At 32.8% G+C, this 13,195-nt stretch overlaps 1 protein-coding gene and 1 pseudogene across 14 annotated transcripts; both read right to left on the reverse strand.

Moving 5' to 3' along the window:
• Positions 1 to 1,248: 1,248 nt before the first annotated feature.
• Positions 1,249 to 3,009, reverse strand: LOC146918711 (nucleotide pyrophosphatase/phosphodiesterase 1 pseudogene; annotated as a pseudogene). The gene has a single exon (XR_015016342.1). The product of XR_015016342.1 is annotated as a nucleotide pyrophosphatase/phosphodiesterase 1 pseudogene (transcript).
• Positions 3,010 to 3,758: 749 nt separating this feature from the next.
• LOC146918712 (uncharacterized) lies at positions 3,759 to 8,065 on the reverse strand. 13 transcript variants are annotated; one of them, XM_085720328.1, is made up of 9 exons: positions 7,896 to 8,065; positions 7,397 to 7,470; positions 5,737 to 5,980; positions 5,498 to 5,647; positions 5,281 to 5,379; positions 5,017 to 5,086; positions 4,858 to 4,914; positions 4,293 to 4,361; positions 3,759 to 4,167 (listed from the first exon to the last, which is right to left on the reverse strand). In XM_085720328.1, exons 3-9 carry the CDS (start codon positions 5,808 to 5,810, stop codon positions 4,009 to 4,011), a joined length of 678 nt encoding a protein of 225 aa, XP_085576454.1. In that variant the 5' UTR covers positions 5,811 to 5,980; positions 7,397 to 7,470; positions 7,896 to 8,065; the 3' UTR covers positions 3,759 to 4,008. The 13 variants fall into 13 exon arrangements, with proteins under 13 accessions (XP_085576454.1, XP_085576453.1, XP_085576445.1 ...); XM_085720327.1 differs by having other exon boundaries at positions 5,498 to 5,652; XM_085720319.1 differs by having other exon boundaries at positions 5,737 to 5,984.
• Between the last annotated feature and the right edge of the window lie 5,130 nt (positions 8,066 to 13,195).

The following is a 13,195-nucleotide window of genomic DNA, read 5'->3' on the forward strand; positions in this document are numbered from 1 at the left end:
GCTTGACACTTGCACAAGTCCTAAAAGACAAAGTAAAAACAATTTGAAGAGGAAGCTACTTCTAAAGATAAAACAACATCTTACTAAATACTAGTAAATAGCACTTAATTGGTTGTGTAGCTCAGTAAAGAATGGACTGGTCAGTTTAGTTCATTCTTACTACAAAATTCATTTGTGATCATCACAGACTAATAGCATCACATCAAAAGAGGGCACAAACTATAAAGCATGCATCAGTCCAACCAAAGAAGTCTTTTTTCTTGTATGTTTGATTTCACTTCTGGCAGGGCCAAAATTGATTCTAGAGGTGTAGAATTGATTATATAATCTTTAAGGATTATATAAAAGATTATACAAAAGTGTTAGGAATACTCTCTTTTTGACACTCTCCCAACCAAAGAGTTCTTATCCTGAAATTAGTTTAATCCTAGAGGCTAGAACTAAAAGAATCCGGGTATATGAGACCTTTTCTTTCTGCAATATCTCCACAACATGGAGAATAAAGAACATACTGTCAAGCACAAGCAGCTCAGAACTACCAAGTTTCGAGTATTATTAAGCACTCGGTCAATATGACAAATAAACTATAGGAGGCATTGGGTTGAAGTTTCTCCAATACACATTCCCAACTTCAATTTATAATAATGACATGGAAATCCAACTTCTCCATGTAAGCACTAAGCAATCCTGAGAACTAGAATGAAAATTATTGAACAAAACTGATAAGTAATACATTTTCCCATGTTTTCCGATCAATATTACATTTTCTTCTTCTCTTTAACTCAGGTTCTTACCATTTATCACAAACAGTAACACCCTGCACATAGAAAATTTTAATTCGTCCATCGTTTGATTACTAAAGGCAATGCTTAATAAAGTTGATGATCCAAGACATAATGATAAAATTTCAAACTGAACTAAGACTTTGTTATTTTCAGTGATATGCCATAAGGGAAACAACTCAGTGATATGCCAAAGTTAACGAGGGGTCTATAGATGGAAGAAAACAAACACCTTCGAAAGAGATGTTCCATCTACATCACAATAGGTTATCACTAGATACTTCTCATACAGCTAGAATGGCCAGTTAGCCTTGACAGAAATAGTATTTTTGAAACAAGAAGCTAAATGGAAGCTAAATCGTATTTGCATACATCGTAGATGGAGTTATGTGAACTGCATATGGAAAAGAGTGTACTGTTCGAGTGAAATTATGAAATAATAAAGAGGATATGATCAACCAACAGATACGAGAAAATTAAAGCAAATTAAATCAGAGGTAGTTTAATCCTACAAGAATACAGGTATACGATACCTATTCTTTATCCATCAACTGATACAAAATCAATTTATACTAAAAGTAGTTTAATGAATCCTAGAGGCTAGAACTAGAAGAATCCAGGTAAAAGATACCTTTTTCTTTCCTGCAACATCTCTTCATGTTGCATATCTCTGAGCATCACATCACTCTTGGAGAACAAGGAACATACTGTCAAGCAGAAGCAACTCAGAGACACCGGACTTCGAGTATCGTTAAGCCTTCGGTAGAAGAACAGATTGCGGAAATGAGTCAGATCCATTATTAGGCGCACCATTTATGTTGAGTATAGAAGTAATCAAGTTATAAATCTCAACATTCTCAAAGGAAGGTATCTTCTTCCCTCTTTCAAATTGAGGACCATGTCCAATAAAAATAGTCCTCATAGAGAAAAACTCATTATCATAACCATGAGCACCACCACACTCTTTCTTCCCCGTCCTACTCTGCTCCACCTTATAACCCTCATGAACCAACCCAATAATCGGTGGAATCCTATCACTATCCGCATAATGAAGCCGTTTCGGCAAATCTTCCTTCAAAAACACCTTCAACTTATTCCCATTCTCAACTTTCCCCGAACTCAACCCTTCATTCATCTTCGCCACAACATCAGCCGACGAATAATTAAAATTACTCGGCGGCCAAATTGCAAGCAAAGGTGTATACGAATGAACCCAATTCGATTTAATTTCAACCCAAGAAGCTAAATCATCTAAAAAAATAAGCTTTTGATCACAAGTACCAACCATACCATGATCACCAACCATAATAATACTAACATCCTCAAAAACCCCTCTTTTTTCCAACCCATGAATCAACCTCCCTATAATCCCATCAATCCTAGCAACAGCTTGAGTAACCTCATCATCATCAGGACCAACTTGATGACCCTGATGATCAGGATCCTCAAAATAAAGCGTCATAAAAACCGGTATATCATCAAGATCCAAATCAAAATACTCTAAAACAGTATCAACTCTATCTTCAAAACTAACAGAACCATTATAATGTTTACAATACTTATCATCATCACAAGTCCAAGAACCTTTCTTTACCTCAGAGCCAGGCCAGAAGTAAGTAGCAGCAATTTTACCACTGTTGACAACAGTTTGCCATAAGGGCTGACCAAGCCACCATTTTGATTCATGGCTAGCCATGGTGAATTTTTCTCCGGTAACCGGATCGAAAAAGAAGTTGTTGATGATACCATGGTAAGGAGGGTAGAGACCAGTGACAATGGAGTAATGGTTAGGGAAAGTGAGAGTTGGGAAAACTGGGATGAGACCAGTGAGAGCTTCTGTACCGTTTGTGATAAGACGGTGGATGTTGGGAGTTGAGGTTTTGTGTTGGTAGCCAAAACGGAAACCGTCAGAAGAGATGAGGATGACAGTGGGGTGGTGGAGTTTCTTGAGGTGGCGGGCGGTGGGTGTGGTGGTTGAGGGTGGTGAGAGAGAGAAGAAGAGGAGAGAGAAAGTGATGGCAGTGATGAGTGACATGCAGGTTATGAGATTGAGAAGAAGGGTTGGTTTGTTTTGAGAATGATGAGAAGAAGAAGTGTTGTTAATGTTGTTGAGAAGTGGTGTTGTTGATGTTGGTAGTGATTCTTCATCTTCTATTTGTACTTTTTTAGTTTCCATGTTTGGAGATTCTTTTGTTGTTGTTCCTTTGATTCTTAGATCTGTGTTTGTGTTTGTTTGTTTAAGATTTGATTTGATTTGTCCAATGTTTTTTTTGTTTTTTTTGATGTTGTTGGATTATTATAAGTTTTTGCCAGGTGTATTGATTTGAGTGGTTAACAAACTCCAAATGCCTGATTTCCTTCCATGTATATAGTGATTTAAAAAAACAAAGTTTTGGGCATAATCTAGTTCAAAAGTGTTCCCATTCAAATAGTATACACTATTTCTGTAACCAAAAAAATAGGGTGGGTATACACTATTTCAAAACACTTAATATAGACCATATTAATTTTTTCCTCAAAAAAAAAAGACCATATTTATTTTGTCATTCTAATATAACTACACTATATAAAACATATACCCAACAAATCTATGGACGATGGTCGTACAAACAATTGTTTGATCCAACACTGCACAAAGGTATGGTCGTACAATCCTAGAAACATTGGGGTTAATACATTTTAACAACAAACAAGAAGATATGTATTTCAACAAATTAAGGTTGAAACTCAGTTTTTGGAGGAGTTACATTAGTTATAAGGATGAAGTTTGTAGCTTTGACTAAATTTAAAAAATTGTGAAAAACCAAAACTTCTTTCCATTTTTCCAATCATAAACATAATTTAAGTTTCAAACATCAAACCTTAAGAAATTACTTTTTTTTAACAAGAAAAAAATCCTTAGAATTACTTGGTTACAAGAAATAATAAACTATAAATGCAAAGTAAAATGCTACAAACAAAAAGAGAGAACTTCAGTATTTGGAAGACACTACTTTCATATCTTTTATATTCATTCACCAAAAAAAGGTCACGTTAAATGTTCATATTCTCAGAACATGTGTATAACTTGTTTTTCAGAAATTTTGAATGCAAAAACAAGTGTTATTAAGGTGTCTACATCACAATCCAGAGTCAAGATTGGATGCATTTTTTACATCTTCCATTCTTTTCATTACCAAAATGGTAAAATACGTCAATCAAAATCAGAAACTCTATGATTAGTGATCTAATCCTCAAAATCCCCAGCATTTTCCTGTAAGTGACATGCCAAAAATGACTCTATGATGACATTTTCCTGTAAGTAGTTGGCTGTCAATTGCTCATCCTGGTCACAAGCCAAAAATGCCTCTATGACAGAGGCTCTATCAAATCCCATATCCTCTAGCTGCATGTCATAGGTAAAAATTAATCGGCAAATCAATTTCATTTTTTTGCAAAGGCACAAGGTAAATCAATTGAAATGAAAAGAACGCGGATCATTCTTAAAAAAAAATTAAAAAATAGATATACCCTTCCAATTGCCTCCTGCTCAGCTGGCGTCACATTGGATTTCACCATTGGCAATGGTTCAAATTCAAACTAAATATGCAGAACATAGAAACAATTATTAACAATTTATTGAAGTTTTCCACAAGAGAAGAAAAACATGTATTTGCAGTGTATTATTATTAAAGGACAGCTCAGCTACAACACATGATAACTATTGTATAACTTAGCCTAGATGGGAGAAGACTCTAACTGCCAATGCCAATGTAACTGGCTCTATAGGTTGTAACAAACTCAACTGATGCGTGTCAGTTGAGCTAGGCTTAGAACTGGTCTATAAAAGGACCTTATCTGTATCTGTAACCGTATCAACAAATAGTGAATACAAAGAGAAAGTTCTAGAGATCAATGAATCTCCTTTACTGTTCATAATTTCAATAATTATAAATGATGAAACAAAATGCCTACAAGGGGATTATAAATGATGAAACAAGCAGGTTCAAAAAACAAAAACTATTTCTTCCAACATGGACGTGTGAAGCATAAATTTCTTAACGGTGTATTATAAATGATGAAACAAAATGCTTACAAGGGGATTGTTTCTCACGAAGTAGAGCGAACCAGCTCCAACACCAGAACTTGTCTCCTGAAATAGTTTCAACTCAAAATAAATCACAAAGTAACGACAAAAGATGTAAATGACAAGGTAAAGTGACTTTTGTTAATCCATTCAAATTATTATTTTTACCTGTGGAAACATGACACTAAAATAGCATTGCACAAATGAAGCAGCCTGTCCATAAGTATCTGTAGTAACACTGCAAAAATGACATTGAAATGTATTTGAGAAAGCTTGACAACAGGATAGAGGTAAATGGCAAACAACTCGATCTGTTGATAGCAGCAAGAGGATAAGACATTTATGAACACTGTTAATTAGAAAACATGAGTTGTTTCGAAAAAAACAAAGTTGATGGAAAAGCTACACGGAGAATTATTTCAAATAACTCACTGAGTTTGGACTACAGATGTGGAATCCAGTGATTGCACAATTGTGGGTGGATTGCACAGTTGTGCTACTGAGGGTTTTGGGAGACGCCTCTTTGACCTCCTGGTAATTTATGATCACCATTAATTTAGGGTGTAAGTATAATTAGGAAACTTGAGTTGTTTCAAAAAAACATAAGTTTATGCAAAAGCTACACAAAGAACTATTTCAAATAACTCACTGAGTTCGTACTACGGATGTGGAAGTTCCAGCAGATTGAAATTGAAAACCTACTTTCTCATCGCCGGTGGAGAGTTCTTGAAGCCTCTTTGACCTCCTCGGTGTTTCAATTGAATATGGGATAGAAGGTTTTCTATTCGGCATGGTCGGTCTTTTCTATCAAAAAAACAATGGAATAAGTCAAATTCTAACAACTTAAAATCCAATAAACTCTGAAATCAACAAGTTCTAACAACTTACACTGTGACGCCCGTATAATTTTGTAGAATATTATACATAACATTACAACTTGATATTGGATAATTAAACAACATAGTCGAATCACAGGGGAAATTAAATCCTTGCCTTAAACATAATTACAAGGTACATTTTATTTCAGGGTGTACATGAACATTAAATTCATCGGTTTACAAAATTAATCTAAAAAAAAATAGTCCAGTCTACTCTTTAAGATGCCAATCCTTAAGTCCTCAACAGCCTTTGCCTGTCTAAAATAAAAAAAAATGGGGTGAGATCTACTTGTCTCAGTGGATTCCTACATAACCATAAATTCCCTCTAATTCTATCATAACTAACATATATATCAATTTTCAGGTAACACCATAATCAGTAAATACTTCACATAAAAGTATGTTTGACGTTCATAACATAATGATACATGAATAGATAAGGTTGAACAAACAATTATTATCTTGTAAATTTTACGGACAATTTTGGATGTGAGACGTATCCAATATTGCCTCCTATGTCGGCAACGCGTTAGATATAATAAATCCGATACCCACCAACTCTAATCTCACATTTATTTGTTACTTAACCATGGAAACTGACGGTTTACGAGCACCTTATTTAACTTGGTCTCATAAACCTTCAGTCTCATAACTGTGTCATAAGACCATAGCAACTAAACAATTATAAATTGCCCAATTGCAAATTATTTATTAAGTAAGCATGAAAACTGACGGTTTACGAGCACCTTATTTAACATGTCTCATAAACCTTGAGTTCCATAACTGTGTCATAAGACCATAGCATCTGAACAATTTAGTCAATTATTTTGTATTATACATGACAGAATCATTCCAATTTATATGATTATAATTTCCATATTCTCGCTGAAGTAGGAATTCGTCATCAAATTCAATCATGACTTAACTTCACCTGAAGAATCTAATGTATAAACCGATGAGGAATACTCTTATAAATTACTAACAATACAATCAATTATTCTATTTCATAAGTTTCTACTTTCAAATTATTGTATTCTTCCTGTACCACTTAATACTTGGTTTCTCCAACTTGAGTAGCTCCAAAAGTTATTTGTAATTGGGATAAAATAATTAACTAATTAGTCTCAGTCAGAGACTTATGACTCTTAGTACACTTAAAATTAGACTAAAATATCATGGTGAATTGAGGGTCACTAGCTAAATTTGACAACCCATTACATAATCCTGTACAGTAACATGATTAAATCATAAGGAATTTCTTAAGGTAAAAAGGGGCCTAAACACTTGATTCTTTAAAACTCATGAATAATGCCACACTTGATTCTTTACTTCCCATTTTCTAATTCTTGATTGAACAACGGAGTGGAACTAACAACCTAACTAATTAACTGCTGTTATTTTTACATTTCGAGAGTTAGTGCTAACTCATGAGCATTGTCATTGACATTCATCCTCTCGTACATATCAACTAACCATATTTTCTATGTAACATTTGCGGCCTCATAAATGATTTACAGAGGAAACTACCAATCTAACTAATTAATAACCAATAATCATCTAATTCTAATTCAAGAACTAACTAAACAGAACATATGAATTTCTATAGGACAGTCTATTTTCCTTATGCGTGTCTCAACCCATGGTTACTAAAAAACAAGTTCAGCTCTTACCTCAAATTAGCTTCCAATAGCTTCAAAAGTGCTCAAGACTCCCCTTTCCTCCAGCTCCTTCTTCTTCTCCAAGCCTATAAACTTAACATTTTGAAATAATACTCAGTTTTAAACCAACAAAAACGAAACAAGAAAACCCTAAAACAAAAACAAAAACTCAACTAATTCAAAATCAGTGTAAATAGACTCAAACACAGTAAAAGTTCATCATAGCACAAACATAAACGAAGAAAGCATTTACCAGATTTAAGGTTAAATTAAGGTTTATGAGTTGAAAAAACAAAGTTCAAAATTTTAACCAAATTCAAACAAATTAGGGTTTATGAGTTGAAAAATAAAGTTCAAGATCGTAAACGAAAACAATCGGAAGAATCGGTAAGAAAAATCGAAGCGAATCGAAGAAGAAAAACGACGTAAACGAGTGAAGTGAAAAAAGAGTTTGAGAGAAAACGACGTAAACGAGTGACGTAAACGACGTAATCGAAGAAGCCTAACTAACCTTGAAGAAGTTTGAGAGAGAAATGAAAAAAGAGTGAAGTGTGTTTTGTGTTAATACTGTTGTTGAGACAGTGTTGTGTTGTGTTGTGTTCGATGGAAGAATGAATGAGGTGCTGCTTTGCTTTGTTTATTCTTCTTCCTAACTAATTTCTCAGACAGACACAGCGACCCAAAAACCACGTTCATCTCTTTTCTCCTTTTTTATGCTATTTTTTTTATTTCAAACAAATAATTGTTTTAATTGTTTTTTGAGATTTAAAAACTTTTTTTTTAACCTTTAATAGTTACAAAGACAATAAAATGTAGGGGTCTAAATTTTTTTTTTGAAGAAATGTAGGGGTCTAAATTTTTAAATTCAGATTTTTCACTTCTCCATGTTTAAAGTGCATGAGTATAGTCACTAGACTAGTTGATACAAAAAAAAAAAATATACACATTTTTAAAAGGCAAAAGTTGCATCAATTTCGTAAAGTGAATGTTAGTATTAATAAAATAGTTCAAAATACTCCTTTTTGTAAAGAGGACGAAAATAAAGTATATCACCCATCGTGGGGTTCAAACCAACAACGACAAGGTTAAGAGCTTTGCGCTCTATCACTTGAGTTAGATGGACATCTGACATTTTAATTATCACTATTTCTAAAGTCGTATATCATAATTGATTGTTGTTTTATTACCCATTTTAAACTTAGAAGACTTCACAATTAAACTTACTATATTCTTTGATCCATTCGAGAGAGGAAAAAACGTGGTACTTTTTTTTTGTAAGGAAAAGGGAAAAAGATATTTTAAAGTTTATTTGTTTAGTTCAATTTTTAACAAGGGAATAGAGGTTCTAGACCCGCTTTTGCTTCCCTCAAATTGAGATTTTTTTTAGAGGGGAGGAGTAATGAGTTATTACAATATCAATTATACCAGCATAATTACTCTCATATTTATTTTTAAAATGTTGAATTTATCCTTAATGAAAAATTGAAAATCAACTACTAACATGTTATATATAAAAACCTTCTATTTTTTTTCAAAAAAAAAACCTTTTATTTTATATAAACTACTAACATGTTATATATAAAAAACCTTTTATTTTATATAAAAAAAACCTTTTATTTTATATAAAAAAAAACCTTCTATTCAATTGTGAAATGAATAAAATTAAAGAATCATTTTCACAATTTTCTTTTTTAAAGAACTCATTTTTACTTGTGTAGTGTGAAATGTTTACACGGATAAAAAATCCTTTAACAAAAAAAGGATAAAAAAAACTTTATTTAAACCTCCTCAAACAAACTTATTACTATAAAAAATACTCTCTCTTTCCCAATTTATAAGCAAAAAACACAATTTCTTAGAATAAGTTTCATAGAAAGATGTAAAAACAATTATCATTGGTTAATTATTATGGAGAAAATAAAAAAGAGAACAAATTTAATGCAATTTGCATTTAATTTTACTTTGGAAAGATGATTATTTATTTTTTTGAAAAAACATAATAATAGTATAAAAATTGGTCTTTTTTGCTTATATTTTGGGACAAAGAAAATGAGATTTTTTTGCTTATAATTTGGGACGGAAAGAGTATATCTTTATCTCTATTATAAACATTTACCTTAATTTATTTTTTTGATAGTACACATAGCATGTTTATATTCTAATGTGCATTTAATATTTTAATTGATTTACACAACAAATTGTAATATGCAAAAATTCTTAGGTGCGTTTAATTTTTTTTTTTATTTACACAACAAAATGACATGAATTTTGGTAACATAAAATTTCATAATAGGAAGATACTTATTTTGGCAAGCCCCGTAGAAATATATTAAACACCAAGAAAAGAGAAGGGGGACAAGAACCAAAATTTTAGTGTTTATGAAATTGTTGTTTCGTTGTTGAAAATTTTTAGTGTTTATAAATTTTAATATTGATGATCAAATTTTTAAATTAATTTGAATACACGTTAATTAAAATGATGATCTTATTTTTTATTTTTAATTGGAACTTCAAATTTGGCTTGTACTAAAAATTTAAGAAAAAAATAATTAGAATGCATGGTCTTTGTGATCTAAATAATATGTGATTCAAGTCATTTGAGCAAATTCCTTCAATGATGTTTTTTTTTTGACAAAAACAAAACGATATTCATTCATTCAAATTGATAGAGTACATCAGATACAAACATCGCTAAAAACGTAAAGGGTGAATCTGCGAACAAACTCACAGCACGCAAGTTAATAGCATAAAACGACAAAATGCCTACAGAAAATATGATAAAACCTAAGTCACCGAAATTCACATGTTTCCGGATCTGCAACATTGACGCCCAAATCATTTGTTTAATTTGTAATTGACTAATGTCGATCTTTCAATAGGAACTAAACGAACAACGCGACAAGACGCGAAATCAAACGCAGCACAAGACGACGAACAACACAACGCCGCACTTAGACGACGAAATCACAAAAAAACACAAAAGAATAAACTTGATCTATGTGAAAACCACTTATCTAGATTGAAAGAAAAGAGAAAAAAGATGTAGAAGGGGTGATTCTAAGTCAAAAAACGACCTAAAACCACCCTCATCGATAAACGAATGGGAAAGAAAGTTTAGAGAGAAGTTGGAGTTTCTCTCAATAGAAAGTTTCCTTCAATGATATGTTAACATGTGTCCATATTATTTAAGTGAACCAATTGTATTGCATCAATTTGATCTTTTACTAAAAAGTTATAAAAACGATTTTTCTTTAATTTTAATTGGTCAACAGATTATAGTTACACTATTATTGGCAATGTGTATTATATTACCTTAAATGCATTGTAAACTAACATTATAATTTGGCACAAAAAAATTTGGTAATCGCAATAATCTTTTATTTTAAAGGAATATTTATTTGACTTTATTACTGAAAAAATTCTAAGCCTAAAGTGGTGTTTCGGTAACCGAATGGTAGAACTGCATTGACAGAAAAAATAAAAAAATAATTATAATGCATTAATATGTGCAATTCACGTCATTTATAAAATTCTTCCAATAATACATTAACATGTGTAAATGGTATTTTGTTGAACCAATCATATTGTTTGATTTTGGTTTTATTGCATCATATTTTTTATTTTTAATTTGCTTCAAATAATATTCTACTTAACTGTCATTGGCTTATATATAACAATGTTTTCTTCTGTTCTCACATCTGCTTTCTTCTTCTAGAAAATGATATTATAATGATATCAAGATCTGATAGCATCTTTGAGATCAACCCTGTAAAAGAATCATCGATGGTATATTTTTGCATCATCTAAAAATTCGGCCAAAATGGAGGTTAAGAAAATTTCCTCGTCAATTTAGGGAATTTCCTCGTCAATTTGTTAGCTTTCCAACGAATTGTTACATGCTTCACATCGCTTAAAATTGGCTAGTTTATGGGCTATCTAGTAAAAAGGGTTGAAAACGAGTAAAATCCCTAAATTGACGAGGAAATTTTCTTAACCTCCATTTTGGCCGAATTTTTAGAGAATGCAAAAATATACAATGGAATTCGTAGCTATGTTGTTTACCTATCCAACCAATTGTCAGATGCTAAGATTCAATGCAAATCAACCACTTTATGGGCTTCATAGTATAAAAGGGTTGAAAACGAGTAAATTCCCTAAATTGACGAGGAAATTTTCTTAGCCTCCATTTTGGTCGAATTTTTAGAGAATGCAAAAATATACCATGGAAGTCGTAGCTATGTTGTTTGTCTATCCAACGAATTGTCACATGCTAAAGTTCAATGCAAATCGGCCACTTTATGGGCTTCCTAGTAAAAAATGGTCGAAAACGAGTAAACTCCTAAATTAACGAGGAAATTCCCTTAACCTCCATTTATATGCTTGTTAGCTTTCCAACAAATTGTTACATGCTTCACATCGCTTAAAATCGGCTAGTTTATGGGCTACCTAGTAAAAAATGGTTGAAAACGAGTAAAATCCCTAAATTGACGAGGAAATTTTCTTAACCTCCATTTTGGCCGAATTTTTAGAGAATGCAAAAATATACCATGGAAGTCGTAGCTATGCTGTTTACCTATCCAACCAATTGACACATGCTAAGATTCAATACAAACCGGCCACTTTATGGCCTTCCTAGTAAAAAAGGGTTGAAAACGAGTAAATTCCCTAAATTGACGAAGAAATTTTCTTAACCTCCATTTTGGCCGAATTTTTAGAGAATGCAAAAATATACCATGGAAGTCGTAGCTATGTTGTTTACCAATCCAACGAATTGTCACATGCTAAGATTCAATGCAAATCGGCCACTTTATGGGCTTAGGGTCTAAAACGAGTAAAGTCCTAAACTAACGAGGAAATTCCCTTAACCTCCATTTATATGCTTGTTAGCTTTCCAACGAATTATTACATGCTTCACATCGCTTAAAAAACGAATGGTGAGGGTTTGGAAGGCTATTTATAGGGAGGGGGGTCAAAAACAGTTGGGAGGTCATAAATGTAGTCAGAAAACGTGGTAAAACACGTTTTTTGACTTGACCACCGACAAAAACATGTGGTGCAGACCACCGGCCATGACACTGATGTAGTCCGAAAAATACAATCTGGAATGCACCTTTGTATTCCGGAATATATTTTCAGGATTAATACGATACTGATGAACGAGGGAAGAGTTGGCTCTTCTTGTAGGGTTAAGGAAGTTCTGGATTGTATAATCCGGAAAACTTCAGCATTGGATTCTTTTGTGTGGAGACATTAATGCAATTTTGGACGGTTACAACCACTAACACGTTTTCATTGACTGTACTAATGACCTAGGACTTGTTTTAGGCTATAAATAGGCTTCCATCTTCAACAAATACCTTCATTCTTCACTTCACCTCTTATCTTCCATTTTCTTCAAATGTTTTTAGTTTTTTAGGGGTGTCAGTGGTGTCATGGTCATTGTTGACCGTTCATATGAACTCTGCAATTGCATTGCAGCGTGTGTGGAGTTCATATAACGGTCAACATAAACCCTTGACATCAAAGAAAGACACAAAAAAACACATAACATCTGGGCCAAATTTCGTTTTCCGGATATCACTAACAATCTGGTCCGGATTATCCGGACCAGAGACATTTTTGGAAATTTTGCAGGGCGCACGAGAAGGCAGCAGGGTGGGAAAAGTTAATCTCTAAAAGAAAAGCCTAAATTCTTTTTCTCTTCGCTAACCTTTGTACTCCTCCGGTCCTTATTATAAGAAACAATTGACTTTTTAGGTTCATTGTACAAGTGATGTATCTAGTCTATATTTATAACGAGATACATTAATT

This window comes from Medicago sativa, chromosome 6 (genome assembly GCF_051527215.1).
Source record: "Medicago sativa cultivar Bolivia chromosome 6, Bolivia_mono, whole genome shotgun sequence".
NCBI lineage: Eukaryota > Viridiplantae > Streptophyta > Magnoliopsida > Fabales > Fabaceae > Medicago > Medicago sativa.

Excerpts from the sequence above, each read along its gene's own strand:
- LOC146918712 (XM_085720328.1), bottom strand. The coding sequence starts at position 5,810 with ATGTTGTTTAATTATCCAATATCAAGTTGTAATGTTATGTATAATATT. Across the intron at positions 5,087-5,280 it reads ACATCTGTAGTCCAAACTCA|TGTTACTACAGATACTTATG; the intron begins GTGAGTTATTTG and ends TCATTTTTGCAG. Across the intron at positions 4,915-5,016 it reads TTAGTGTCATGTTTCCACAG|GAGACAAGTTCTGGTGTTGG; the intron begins GTAAAAATAATA and ends AAACTATTTCAG.